This window comes from Triticum dicoccoides, chromosome 4B (genome assembly GCF_002162155.2).
Source record: "Triticum dicoccoides isolate Atlit2015 ecotype Zavitan chromosome 4B, WEW_v2.0, whole genome shotgun sequence".
Taxonomy (NCBI): domain Eukaryota; kingdom Viridiplantae; phylum Streptophyta; class Magnoliopsida; order Poales; family Poaceae; genus Triticum; species Triticum dicoccoides.
The window spans coordinates 168727276-168741119 of record NC_041387.1 but is presented as its reverse complement, the minus strand read 5'-3'; the positions used below and the strand labels follow the sequence as shown (position 1 = coordinate 168741119).

General features: G+C 48.5%; 1 protein-coding gene and 1 long non-coding RNA gene across 3 annotated transcripts; both read left to right on the top strand.

Moving 5' to 3' along the window:
- The first annotated feature begins 2230 nt into the window (after window positions 1–2230).
- Window positions 2231–5206, top strand: LOC119295584. 2 transcript variants are annotated; one of them, XR_005144116.1, is made up of 5 exons: window positions 2231–2438; window positions 3099–3218; window positions 3312–3485; window positions 3662–3903; window positions 4028–5206. It is a non-coding gene; the product is annotated as an uncharacterized LOC119295584 (long non-coding RNA). The 2 variants fall into 2 exon arrangements; XR_005144115.1 differs by having other exon boundaries at window positions 2231–3218.
- Window positions 5207–8517: 3311 nt separating this feature from the next.
- Window positions 8518–12004, top strand: LOC119295583 (salicylic acid-binding protein 2-like). The gene is made up of 4 exons (XM_037574013.1): window positions 8518–10125; window positions 10235–10512; window positions 10940–10985; window positions 11131–12004. The coding sequence occupies exons 1-3, from the start codon at window positions 10030–10032 to the stop codon at window positions 10962–10964; spliced, it is 399 nt and encodes a 132-aa protein (XP_037429910.1). The 5' UTR covers window positions 8518–10029; the 3' UTR covers window positions 10965–10985; window positions 11131–12004.
- Window positions 12005–13844: the final 1840 nt, after the last annotated feature.

The window sequence follows — 13844 nt, the reverse complement described above, 5'->3', positions numbered from 1 at the left end:
GGCATACGGACAGACAGGACATTCAACGGGCGTGGTAGATATCCGTCCCTTCCCGTCCAGTAATAAGTCTCCGACATTGAAGAGGCACAAACACAAGGGACGCGTCGCGGGCGACGCTCTCGGCCGGCGCGCTGTTTCAAATGCGGAGCCAGTGAGAGGTCACGCCCGCTCCAGTCCGATGTCAATACGGAGCGGCTACACTATAGCGGTATGAATGCGGTCAGCTGGCGCCAAACGGGAACGCGCGCGGACAAGGAGGGGAGCGTTTGGATAGGTCTGGGCGGTCAGAAGCGGTCGTTGGTGCTATCTAGACGCCCACAAAGACCTCCTAGTTTATTTCCGGTTTGTGGAAGAAAATACGTCCGGACCATCCTGCAAACTGATGCCGGAGCGTTAGATGGCACAATAAGTCCGGACCGCACAGTGCGGACAGTCACGGACGGTTTGAGCGAGATGCCCTAAACGTCTGGATAGTAGAGTAATAAGCATCAAGCATCCGTGTCATTTGGTCTTTTGTTTCATATGTTAATCCACAAGTGCCGGCTTTCCACATAGCCGCCTTGGCCGGCCGCCAACTCCACTTCTAGTTTAGAAACGAAAAGTAATGCCGTGTACTGGACAGACCCGCCAAAGCTAGCACCATCTCCAGTAACTTAAACCATAAGATCGTGTAAGAGGGAGCACAGAAGAGCCAATCGGCTTGTTCTTAACAATCATCCATGGAGGCGGCACTGGATAGCGGTGCAAAGGCAAAGCACATCATCCTCGTCCACGGCGTGTGCCACGGAGGCTGGAGCTGGTACAAGGTGGCGGCGGGGCTACGGTCTGCGGCTGGGCACGGCTGCCTGGTCCACGCGCCGGACCTAGCCGCGTCGGGCATCGATGACCGCCGGCTGCCGGAGGTGGCAACGTTCAGCGAGTACACGGGGCCGCTGCTCGATGTACTCCGGTCGCTCCCGGCTGGGGAGAAGGCGGTGCTCGTTGGCCACAGCCTCGGAGGCCTTAGCGTCGCCCTCGCCTCCGAGATGTTCCCGGACAAGGTCGCAGTCGCCGCGTTCCTCTCCGCTTACATGCCGGACTGCGCGTCCCCGCCGTCGCATGTCCTCATACAGGTATGATCTGATCCACCCCGTTGTCTGCACATACTATACATTTTAACGAAACTTTTTTTTTTGAAAAACCCCCACCTTACATTAATTAATTTAAAACATCCATACAGTCATTCATTACAAAATTTGCCACACAGGGCGGGATAATATTAAAAAGAATACCATCAATCTATTCTCAAAATTAAACTTTGTAATCTCGTGAGCCATCATATTCGCCCTCCTGTTAATCTTGAATATCAATAAACAACACTTGTTTTAGAACGTGGGAAGTACTACATAAAAAGAAGCCTCGTTGTCAAAATCATCAAATATCAGTTACAAGTTATGACCTACTCACCCATATAAACAGAGTATAATTTTGGAAACTGTCGAAGAGTATCTATCGGGTGAGTAGGTGACCTGCAGAATTTGAAATATCATGCATGACCTGCAGAATTTAGGGGAGTAAGCACTGTACCTTTTGAGCAAACAGTTTAAATAAAAAAATACAGTACATCAAACCGAGTAATAAACTGAAATCTTTACCTACTAATAAAGCAATTAGTGATTCTGGTGGTACGTCGTCGCTGTTTTTACGAAAAAGTCCTTGTGATTTAGAGTAATAAACCCGCAGTCCATATAATAAAGTCAATCGAACCGGTATGACGAGAAAGAAAAAAAAACAGCCTCCCGATCTAGCTCGTACGCCGCCGCCTCGTGCTCTGCTCCTCCCCGAGGCCCCTCGCTCGATCTGGACCAGCAGGTCCCGAGCGCCTCGGCCTGCTCCTCACGCCGGCGTCCCGCGCCACTGCCGCCGACCTCCAGCCGTTGTCCATTACCCTCTCCCCCACACTCTATCTCTCTTCTTCTCCCTTTCTTTTCTCTCTCTCAAATCTTGTCTCTGTCAGGAACGACAGCGCCATGGATCCCGATGTGAAGCTTCACTGCACCCTGATCTGACCTGGGAGGGGGTCGCGTTGCGCTCGGGCGCCGCATCAGGTGGCGGTGGCGAGGTGGGAGGGGAGCACGGAGATGGGCGCGCGGAGACGAAGGAGGAGAAAAATGGAGAGGCGGGGAGGCTACGCTCGGGGTCCGCATCAGGCGGCGACAGCGAAGCGGGAGGTGCGCACTGAGACGAAGGACCCGAGAATGGAGGCGTCCGGGAGCGAGGACTTCGCCGGCGTCAAAGCCACTGCCAGGCGGGACGCGCAGGCGCGCGAGGGGCGCATGGCTCCTCTCCTGGTGCGGCACACGAGGGAATGAGGTGGGGATCGAGCTGCCGGCACACCACCCGACGTTCACCCTTGCTCCACACTTCGTCGGAACTCCATCTGTTGGTTCTGCACTTAGGTATTCACTGAAGCAAACTTTGTAATTTCCTGATATATCTTAATGATTGTTGAAGCCAAACTCGCATCTCATCTGCTTTTTAATAGTTTTGCATAATTTACTTTCTTGAACTGATGGTCTGAACTCTGAAGTGGTGTCTTATACATGGTTAGATAATGTAGTGGGGAATTTTTCTGATGTACAACCTATATATCAGAAATGGTTGAGCTTGGAATGATCTGTCCCGGTTATTAGTGTTTGTGTTCCTGTAGATCAAATATCTATTTGTAATTTTGGATTAGTATATTTGCTTTGAAAGTCAGAGTTGCATTTACTGTTTTCTTTTTGGCGCAAAAAGAAGTAGTTAGTATTAAACATATGTTAGACAGAGCTACTTACCAATGGCAATTTGTCTGGAGTTCTGATGTTTTTTGTACATTGTTGTGGCTGAAAACCTGAAACGATTTGTGTAACTGATAGTCTGTTGCTTTACTTCTACACTGCTTAATTAACCTGCGATTAATTTTGATATTTGATTTTTGGCAAGAATCATCGGACTATAGATTATTGATCATGCATGAAACGTTTTAAAGGAAGCGAATCTACATTTGCATGCTTGGTTTGAAGACTTGCCAGCTGGGTGAAGAAGCTTTCTGACAAACATCCAAATCACTCTAATAGGCCCAAGTTGAGCATATGTTAGATGGTCTGGATGACATGGATGGTGCCGAGGATGTCCCTTTTGATGAGCTCATAGGCATGCAAGGCTTAGTATTTCACTTGGTTGAGAATGCAATTACAGTAAGGATCTCTTCTTTGTCTTATTTTAGTTAGACAAATGTGTTTCCTTCATGTTTACATGTATCTGATGTTGTTTCATTTTATTTTCTTAAGATATGTATTACATACAAGTCTGATGGATTCAAGAGAATGAAGAGTAAATAATACTATACTATAAATACGTCAACTACAGATAACCCTCCCAACTACAATGTTGCACCTGACAACCTCCTACTCAACGAGGCCAAGCTATCTCCAGGGGACCATGCCCCTGGACGTTCCTAAGAGGTATGGACCTAAGGATGGCCTTGCTTGCACTATATTGTAGCAATATAATCCATAATGCATGCAGTTTGCTTTCTCCCTTTCTCCCATGGACTCTGAATATGATATCCACCGTCCTTTGTAGGTTCATTAGTTTACTTTTTGTTGACGCAAAAATTAATATGTAGTTGTAACCGCAGGTGTGCTGCTAGATGACCTTCTTGCTGCTGAAACAACAAATGCTTGTAACTGCAGCTCCTGCTAACATGCAAGCTGGATGAGCACCGGGCATATTTGCTACGATGATGAACAAATATGCAAATGACTACAGAAACAACAGCTGATGGAGCTGTGGTTCTTGGAAACCCAGTTGCTCCTTCTGTTAATGGGGATGTGTATGCGGATATCAGCCCTGAGAATGTTGTGGTCCAGTGACACCGAGGTTTGCATTATTTCTGTCCTAGACTTGTGCAGACCATCTTTCTATGGATGGTCTTCTGTTCATATTAAATGTGAGCTACCGCGTACTGAGATGTGTTTCGAACTTATTTTGTGTGTGTGTGCAGAAGATAGTGCAAATGTGCTAATTATTTGGTTGAAGCATCTGCTGCAGAGGTTGAGGTAATTAGTGCTACTTTAGCTGCTATAAAGGCCAGACAAGTTGGAGATGAGATGAGCATTTTATCATATTGCTTTGCCTGTAATAACCAAAATTGATTGATTTAGTTTCACACAACATAGATAATTATATCGTCCGGTTCAATTTTACTTATGAAAGTTGAACATTTCTTATCTTGTTAGATTTCCTCTTTGTAAGTTCTAGGACTTTAGTTAATTGAATATCTTAAGGCATGCATGCCAGAACTTTCCAGATGGTAACACTTGATGCAATTCTGTTCCTACTATTCTTACCTGATACTACCTGGACGACCTTCAAGCATCAATAACTTAATCCTTTTAGGTTTTCTACTTCTTTCTCCAGTACAGACATAATATTGTTTGGTGCTTCCCAATATTTGGACGTGAAAGTAGAGAAGCTTTACATTTCAAGAAATATTAGATTATCAATAAGAAAATATGGTCCAAGCCGGACTACTACTTCTAAATGTTTTGTTTTTCACCAAAGGGGATATTTTACTTCTCCTAATCATGGTCGCCGTGTAACCCGATGATAGTAGGATGGTAAATAACTACATCCTTTTTCGGCATGGCAAAAAAAAATACATCCTACCCATTTGATGATTTGCAACTGCAGCTGAACAATAATGAAAGAAAAAAGAGTACATGCTTTACATAATGTACCTACAACAACAATAGGTTGCCCCACCAAACATCACCAGAGGACTGAGAAGGAAAACGACGCTTCCTCAGTCAGGTTCTATTGGCCGTTGTAGCATTAGCATGATGAAGATTCTGGAACAGTGCATGACATGTCCAAGCCCAAAGTCTTCCCTTAGTGTGAAGCACCTGAGCTGGCGTCGAGCAATATCCCTTGAATATTATTTCATTGTGTTCTTTCTAGGTGTGCAACCATATCAGCTGCACCAAGGAGCTCCATGCACGGGGCACGGCGGTACTACTTCCCACAAAACCTATTATAAACAGTGTGCTAGCTACCAAGAATGTGCAGATTCATGAAAGAGCTTTGTGCAAAAAATTAGGAGAAAGAGAAACATAAGAGACATTTCAGCAAGTTTACTTATGGAGGCAAAAAATAATTCTACTTATCACTGTAATACGAGTTGTAATAAATGAGAAAAGACGTGTGATATTATCTTTTTTCTCCCGTTGCAACGCACGGGCATTTGTGCTAGTAAGAACAAAAAATTCAATCAGGGTTACATCAAGATAATTGGAAGCTACTACAACAAAAAAATGTAATATTGTATATGACGATCGGAATCGTATGTGGTCAGGTTATACCTGTCTGCGGCGATTGACTCGTTCACAACTACAAAGAACTACCAATATCACTTTTATTAACTCAAACCATCGGCGGACACTTTTTTGTACAATGTAAAAAAATGTTTGCATGTTGTAAAAAATGTGTCATCTGAGGCGACTCGGGGGCAACCCTAGGGCTGCCACCGAGCTTTCCCCCTCCATCTTCCTCCTCTCCACCGCTACCAGAGGGGCGCTCGGCGCTGGCGCGTGGCCCGATGGTGGTGGCGGTGGTGATCTGGCGTCTCCTCCTCGGGGGAGGATTGTGGCTCCCGGGGCGGCAGCTCTGGGCGGTGGCACGCGAGGCGGCCTGGGCGGCGGGCGGCGCCGGCGGGTGCTGGTGGGTGGCCTCCCATGGCTGTGCGGGCAGCGTGGAGGTCGCGGCCGACGACGCAGCGTTGACTCGTCGCAGTCCGCCGGATCCCTTGAAGAAGCTTCGGTCCCGGTTCGATCTGTTCTGATCTGCGCCGGCGGTGGTCCTTGGCGGCAGAGTCCGTCGTCTTGTGCTGCCAGGCGGCCGGATCTGGCGTTTGGGTGTGGTTTTGGGGGAAACCCCTGGCCAGCGTGGCGGCCCCCCAAAGTCGACGTCTTTGGCGCCGATCCCCTCCCTGGAGGCTTTGGGGTGGACCCTCCCCCTCCCGACTACCCCTTGAGCTCCGGCAAAAGCCGGCTCTCCCTGGTCTGGGCGTTGATGGGGTTATGTACCTAGGGTAGGGTCATGGACCTGATCTAAGTACCTTACCCAAGGACACCCTTAGAAGAAGTCGCCTTCCAGTCGACCAACGAGGGACACACTCGACTGACTTGAAGGACTCGACCACGAAGACTCACTCGACCACCAGAAGGTCAAGAGGCACTCTGCACTGCAACGACCTGTAATCAAGTAGACTTTATGGTAGTTAAGACACTTTATGTGGGACGTTACCAGTAATGCCCCGGACTTAATGTCCCTTAAACCCTTCATTACGTGGGCTGGCTGGGGTCCTGGCGCACTCTATATAAGCCACCCCCCTCCACAGGCAGAAGGGTTCGGCACCCTGTAACTCATATACACACAATCCACTCGACCGCCTCCGGGCTCCGAGACGTAGGGCTTTTACTTCCTCCGAGAAGGGCCTGAACTCGTACATCCTTTGTGCTTACAACCTCTCCATAGCTAGGACCTTGCCTCACAATACCTACCCCCCACTCTACTGTCAGGCTTAGAACCACGACAGGCGTCGACGACACCTTGGTGGCGTGCTCCTTCTTGAAGGCGGCGGTCATGATTGACTCTTGGTGGTGGAGTGGCCGGTGTCCCGGTTCCGAAGCACGACAGCTTGATGTTCCTGCTTCATCCTGCTCGGGCTCGCCCTTGCGTGGTGAACCTTCTTCGGTCTTCTTCATGGTGGCGCGTCTTCGTCCGGCAACTCGCATTCTGTGCTTCGTGTTGCCTCTGCTGACTTTGGTTCTCGTCTGGATGGGCTTCCGTTGCTCGTGGGTCAGCGATGTCTGCTTCTCTTATGGCAGCTCGGTGACCTTGAGATGGGTTATGTGCTAGCCACTCTGTCGGTCGCCGGTGCGGCACCCATCGAGCCTGGGTGAAAGGGTAGTGGCCCTTTGCGACGGTGGAGACATCTCAAGTGTTTGGCCGTGGATGTAGCCACGCTCAATGCTTGCATGGGGTGTCCTTCCTCTCGTGCTCCCAATTGGCTAGTTGGTGTAGGCATAGTGCTCAACGGTGTTGTGTGCTTGGTTCCGGTTCTTGCCACTGTGTTGTTCTGCCTAGCACCTTGTATCTTCTTTGCGCTTTGCTTTGCATTCATCCCCTTTGTAATGTGGTGCCCTTGTAATCCTGGCCGGTTGAGTGGTTTTGTTAATTCAAAATCGGGCTAGGTTCGAGCTCTTCTCGGCCTCGGCCGGTGCCTTTTCTCTAAAAAAAGTGTCACAACCTTAACAGAATATACGTGACATGTGTTTGAAAAAAGTGTATGCAAATTTGAAAATGTTGAACCATGTAAAAGAGTGTTTGTGTAGTTTTATAAAATGTTTATTGTGATTAACATGTATTTGGAAAAATATTACCATGTATTCAAAAAAGTTTTGAAAACATTTAATATAAAAATGCCCATAATGGATTTGAAAATATCAAAAGTTTATCAAAATATTTAATGCGTGCGTTAAAATGTACATTGGGTACTCAGAAAAATTAGACATGTGTACAAATGAAAAAAGAAAGAAAACGTAAAAGAAAAAAACTAAACATTTCTAATTGTCCACTTTCTCTTGTTTCTCTCATATCTCGAGTACGGGCCTCCTATATGTCTATCTACACCACTAAACATTTCTAATTGTCCACTTTCTCTTGTTGTGCGATTGATGGAGAGATATCTTAGTTTTCTTCATGTCACCATGTCCTACACCCGTTAGGGTTAGGGTGTGCCGCCACGAAATTGCACACCCGGTGACGCGCATATGCACATGTTTGTCATAGAAACTGTGGAGGGGCTAGGAGTTAGATGCCAAAGATCATTACAAAATAGTGTTTGGATTTCTAGAGTCCGGTGACATTTGTGCCCAAATTCTAGTTCGTTCCGATTTGTTGTTGGTTATTGTCATTTTTTGCAAAACAGAACCCCTTACATTTAGCAAGATTAACTCGCATCCACCCATAACTAATTTCATCTATGGAACTTCTTTGTTATATTTACAAAGGAACTAATCGAAGCCCCCCGTATCGCCCCCGCCTCGAGCGACTCAGGTGGCGCTCTAACCCTAGCCACCGGGCCTCCATCTTCCCCCTACCCTCCCTCCATCGCCGCCCGAGGACGCCACCAAAGTCCGGTGGCCGGCGACGGTGGCGAGGGATCTCCTTCTTGTCTCACGATGGGAGGTGGGGCAGGACCTCTTCCCGCGGGGTGGCGTGGCCATGGTCCATATCTTGGTGGCGCGGCGGCTTGTTCCGGGCGGAGGCGTGGTCGTTGGGTGGCGGTCCGGTGGCGACGGTGCGGGCAGGACGTCGTGGAGGACCTGGTTGGAAGATCGGGCGAGTGCATGTGCAGTGCTTCGCGGCGGCGGATGCCGGGGCGGCCTTGATCATCCTCAGCTGCATAGATTGGATGTACCCATGTCCAAGGCGGAGCTGCTCCGACAGTCCAGCGGATTTGACCCTGGATCCCGTTCGGTACAGAGATGGTGAAGAGTGTGCTTGGGATTCATCCTAATGGCTCTTCCGGCATGGCGCGATGGGGTGGTAGCCCTCCGTCCATGCTCCAGTGGTGGCCCCCTTCGGTAGTGGCCGGAGCGTCAAGGTACACCGCGGTGGCAGTGCGGTTGTGGATGATCGTTGGATCTGGGCGGCCAACTCCGGGGCTTTGAAGGTGGTGTTGCGGATGCAGAGGTTGTCGGTTGGATGTTCTTAGGAGGATCCGGGTGAAAACATGGTCTTCGTCCGGTGGCCGGAGCCGGTGACGGTGACACCCTTGGCGTCGTTTCCTTCATGAAGGCATCATCGAGGTGAAACTCCCAATTCTTTCTGCTACCTCCCGGGGAAACCCTTGATCAGTTGATCGTTTGATGGCGATGCTCTTGTGGCATTCCCTCCTTGGGGAGTTATTCTTGGAGGTTTGCATTGGCTCGAGGGACTAGTGGACGGTTTCAACGGTGGAGCGGCGTTTCATGTCACGCATCGACGATGTGGAGTCTGACGTGGTGCAGCAGGGTCTCAGTGATGGATGTATGATGATGGACGTGCGAAGGGAGGTGGCATCGATGGCAGGCCTGGCAAGGTTGATGCGTCAGTACCTGCTCTGAAGATGGATCGATGGAAGGCGGCGGTGGCCTCTGAGAGTGCGCTGGACCTGTGTGTGCACCAGAACCAACAAGAGGGTTGGTTGGGGCCTCCGGCTTTAGATGTTAGGCTTTTGTGCGAGGTATGTTTGGTATTCGGCTCGGACAATCGGCACCCCTTCATCAAGGGGATAGAAGTAGCGACAGATGTTGCAAGATGGTGGCTTTAGACTTACCGATGTATTATTTTGCAAGGCAAAAATGGCTGCATGCATTGCTCAGATGTAGAGGCCGGGGGTCATCCTTCTTTTCAAAAAAATATATATTTACAAAAGAACATTGTTCAAACTCAACCCGAGGTCCACCATACATAAGTCTGATATAAATAGAACTCAATATTTGATTTAGATGTACATGAAATTTACTTAAGTTGTAAAAATGACAACCACCAACATGCGCATCTCTCTTGATATTACAAGTGTGCAGCTACGATTTTGGCCATGTTAGACCAGAGCTTAGGTTCCACTTTTCATGGAACTATCACATTCTAAGTCATACTATGGTTTAGCAAAATTCCTAGATGAACGGCTGTCAAGGCTTACAACACACGCCGCATCATAATCTAATGCATCGCTGTTTCTCTGATAGTTTAGGACATATGTACCAGAAAGATGGTGCATGGTTCCTATTTGTGCATGTAGCAACAGCGGCTTCATGATTGAACAAAAGATTCCCATATGGTCTAATTTATTTACATAGCAATACACCACTTTGTTAATTGCTGATGCGCACGCATTACTTTCTTCTCTCCTCCACTTAGCATGGTGAGGGCAACTGGGTAGCTCCGTTGGACAACGAGATGAAACCCCAAGATGCAGATGGAAGACTCCCGGCTTCCTTCATGTTCGGGCCGCAATTTATAGAACAAAAGCTCTATCAGCTGTGCTCATCGGAGGTATGTCAATGTCCAAGGAGAGCAAAAATAGGCTGTTTTTGTTTGATACAAGAACCAGATCTTAATACATCTCCTAATTAAGAGATTTGCTAATGAATCCGCCATGCAGGACGTCGCCCTAGCGAAATCTCTCATACGAGTCGGCTCATTGTTCCTGGAAGACCTGCAAGCCCGGCAGCCATTCACCGAGGAACGCTACGGCTCGGTCCGCAAGGTCTACGTAGTATGCAAGCAAGATGTGACCATACCAGAGGCGTACCAAAGGTTGATGGTGGCCAACAACCCGGTGGACGAGGTCAGAGAGATCGACGGTGCAGATCATATGGCGATGCTCTCGGCGCCTGAACAGGTTGTCAAGTGCATCCTCGACATCGCTGAGAAATATAAGTAAGTTTATGGTCTCGATGGATGTATGCACATGTCCCGGACGAAAACATGAAAATCTGCTGTAATAATCAAACGTACTTTGGTGCCCCTAGTCATCGTTGACTAGTTGTCAGTGGGTGCTTGGCCTTCTCAAGCTGTCTTTTCTTTTTGGAAACCTGGACCGTAGAACAACGGCAATTATATTAAAATAAAGTAATATTTACATGTAGCAACAAAAGTGCAAAAAAGCCTAAAAAAGCTCTATCCAATGCCCATTCGTGGAAGCATGGCTCAGTTACAGATGATTTTCAATCCAACCCTTCATTTTTTGTGCTCTGCTTGGTTTAGCTCTGTGAACTGTCGCAGCGAGTGTTTCTTCCTGTAGTAGGACCAGATCATAGTGTGAGGTGCAGCTATCCTAAAAATCTTATCATTTCTTACTGACCAGATGCTCCAACATCCAACCAGAATGATGTCAAGTGCCAGATCATGAGGTAACTCATATATCCTTAGGCAGATTTCATCCATGCTTGAAATTCCTCTTCGTCTATTAGGTAGAATCAGGTTCCAGCAGTCCAGTGCAAAGTTGCAATCCCGAAAAAGATGTATGACTGATTCTTCTGTTTGATCATTGCATAGGGCACAATTATAATCCTCCTAGTGAGGTTGATGTTGGTGGCTAGTGGAGAAGAAGGTTGCGGAGCTCTATGGTTGTTTCTCCCCTAGAGCTATGGACAACTCATCATTCCCGTTTGCCTTGCCCACTGTGATGTCTACCGCTGAGGGCGGGATCATTGCCGTGGATGTGCCTCCGGTGCTGCAGGTGATGCCCGAGCTTCAAGTGTTATGTGTGAGCTCTGATTCGCCTCTATCAGTGAAGCATATGATGGTGGACACGCATGCAACCACGTGTGAGGGACATGATTCAACCTTGACATGTGAGCTGAGTGAGGTGAACTCGCCTGCGTGCTCACATGTGGCTTCTGCTCCCATTCCACCCCCGCCGACGGATAATTCCAATGCTCTCTTTACAAAAGAGCTTTGTGACTTGCTCGCAAGCGTGGAGACTGTTAGCCCTGGAACTGGAAGGGCGATTGCTTGCCTCCTAATGGGAACGACATTCAAGGGCAAATACAAGAAGGCAAGTGATTGCCCTCGGACTGGTATAGTGAAGGAGAAGTCACTAAGGTGCAAAGGCAAGAAGAGTGGCGCCATAGGTAAGGCGCCCGCAGCTGCTTACTGGATGATCCTGGTCCCTCGGCTCATCCTCACGGTTTGGGTCGTCATTGTGGTTTTGGCGTGCTCCATTATCTTTTGTCGGGATGTTCTTGTCGGGTTCAAAATTGTGGTGTACAAACATGAGGAGTTATTGTGTGTTAGGAGGGTTTGGCGGGTTGCACGTGTGCTCGTGGGGTCATGATTGGTGAGTAACCCAATTATGGTCTGATTGTATCGGTTTTAGCCCGGTTTTCCATAGATTAACCGGGCAATTCTCTTTTTCTTAATTAATCGATGAGGCAGTTATTTTGCTTCCGTTTCAAAAAAAATCCTCTAAGTGCATGGATCTTCTTTTCAAGAGGTTCCTGGTATTGATACGGTCATAAAGCAGTAACCAGAAAAAGAATATGTGCCTCAGTTGCGCATCAGATTTCAATAAGGATCTGAAGATCGGGTGGCAGGTACTCGGTCTAATTATGGCTTTATACATCTTTAGAACCGAGAAGTTGCTGGATTTCCATGGATTTCCCCGTTTGTCTCGTCCTTGCAGTTGTCCCCTATCCTGTACTTGTGACTGCGGCTGTAGGAATTGCTGGTATGCTTGGGAGGATAGAGGGAGTTGAAACATGTCCTCTAAATTGGGAACTTCCAAAACTTTCTGCAGAGAGATATCTGTACTGTAGAATGAGGCTAGTTGTGGGTAGCTGATCTGCATCGCTTGACCCTTCCATTTGTCCTTCCAGAATGCAATTGTGTTGCCTAAACCAGCTACACACAATGGCTCCTCTTTACATAGAGGGAGTAATTTATGCACTGCTTTCCACCAGAAAGAGCTTGTATGTCTGTCATCAAGGAGATGTTGTGTGTAATATGATTCCCATAGAATCTGTCTGGGTCTATTATCCATGAGACACGACAATAGTATTGAAGCATATGGATCATCATAACGGTTTAATGGTGTAACAAAGAGCACTAACAACTTATGAACTCTACCTAGGTTCCTACAAGTCCTTTTAGAGATTCCACTATGAATTACATATGAAGTGAATCTACAGTCTGAAACACGTCTATGTACATTCGTATGTACTCCCTCCGTCCGGAAATACTTGTCATAGAAATGGATGTATCTAGATGTATTTTAGTTCTAGATACATTCATATTTATCCATTTCTCCGACAAGTATTTCCGGACGGAGGGAGTAGTATGTAGTGGAATCTCTAGAAAGATCCATGCACTTAGTCCAGGCCTCTTGCCGGGTAACTCTGAAGCCACCGTCTAGGCAACATCTGTCGCTACTCCTGTCCAGTTGATTAAGGGATGCTGATAGTCCAGGCCTAATACCAAACAGACCTCGCAGCAAGCCTAACATCTAAAATCCGAGACCCCAACTAAGCCACTTGCGGGTATGGGGCACACACTGGTTCGGCACGCTCTCAGAGGCCGCCGCCGTCAACTACCACAACTCCATCTTCAGAGTTGTACGGACGTATCAACCTTGCCCGGTCTAGCTGTCGTCGACGCCACCACGACGCCAAACAACGCTACTATCCTGCGCTCGTCTATCAACACACGCCCAACAGTGAGACCCCGCTGCTCCATGCCACTGAGACCCGCCGTTATCGACGTGTCTGATGCAACAACGCTCCTCCTTCACGAACACCACCTGCTGCCACTGGTCCATCCCCTCCACCTGCAGTTCCTCTGCACTCCCAACCAAGCCCCAGTGTCCCTGACGACACCTCCAGGAAGGTCACAACGCGAACAGCGCCGCTGCCGCCAGATCCGAAGAGAATTGAAGGTTTTCACCCGAGCCGGGATTGGGGTGGCTAGACTGGGCCCTCAGCTGCGCCTTCATGAAGGAAAGCGACGCCCATGGACGTCGCTGCCGTCGGGCCGGCCAGACCGGACAAGGTCTCCCCCGGGCCCAAAGTACACCATCGGGGCTCACCATCACCAGAGCCTGCAGCTGCAAACCACTGGGACGACGAGAGAGGCAACGGGAGAAAGGGGAACCTCCAGATCTGACGCAACGGAGCACCCCGCCACGGTTCGACTCCACCAGCGACCCGCCACCCGTGCAGCCGAGCACGCTGGCCAGCGTCACCTATAGACGTTGCCAGCCGCCGGACGCCGCC

Coding starts and splice junctions, on each gene's coding strand:
- LOC119295583 (XM_037574013.1), top strand. CDS start 10,030: ATGAAACCCCAAGATGCAGATGGAAGACTCCCGGCTTCCTTCATGTTC. Junction 10,126..10,234: donor ATCAGCTGTGCTCATCGGAG/GTATGTCAATGT, acceptor TCCGCCATGCAG/GACGTCGCCCTAGCGAAATC. Junction 10,513..10,939: donor GACATCGCTGAGAAATATAA/GTAAGTTTATGG, acceptor CTTACTGACCAG/ATGCTCCAACATCCAACCAG.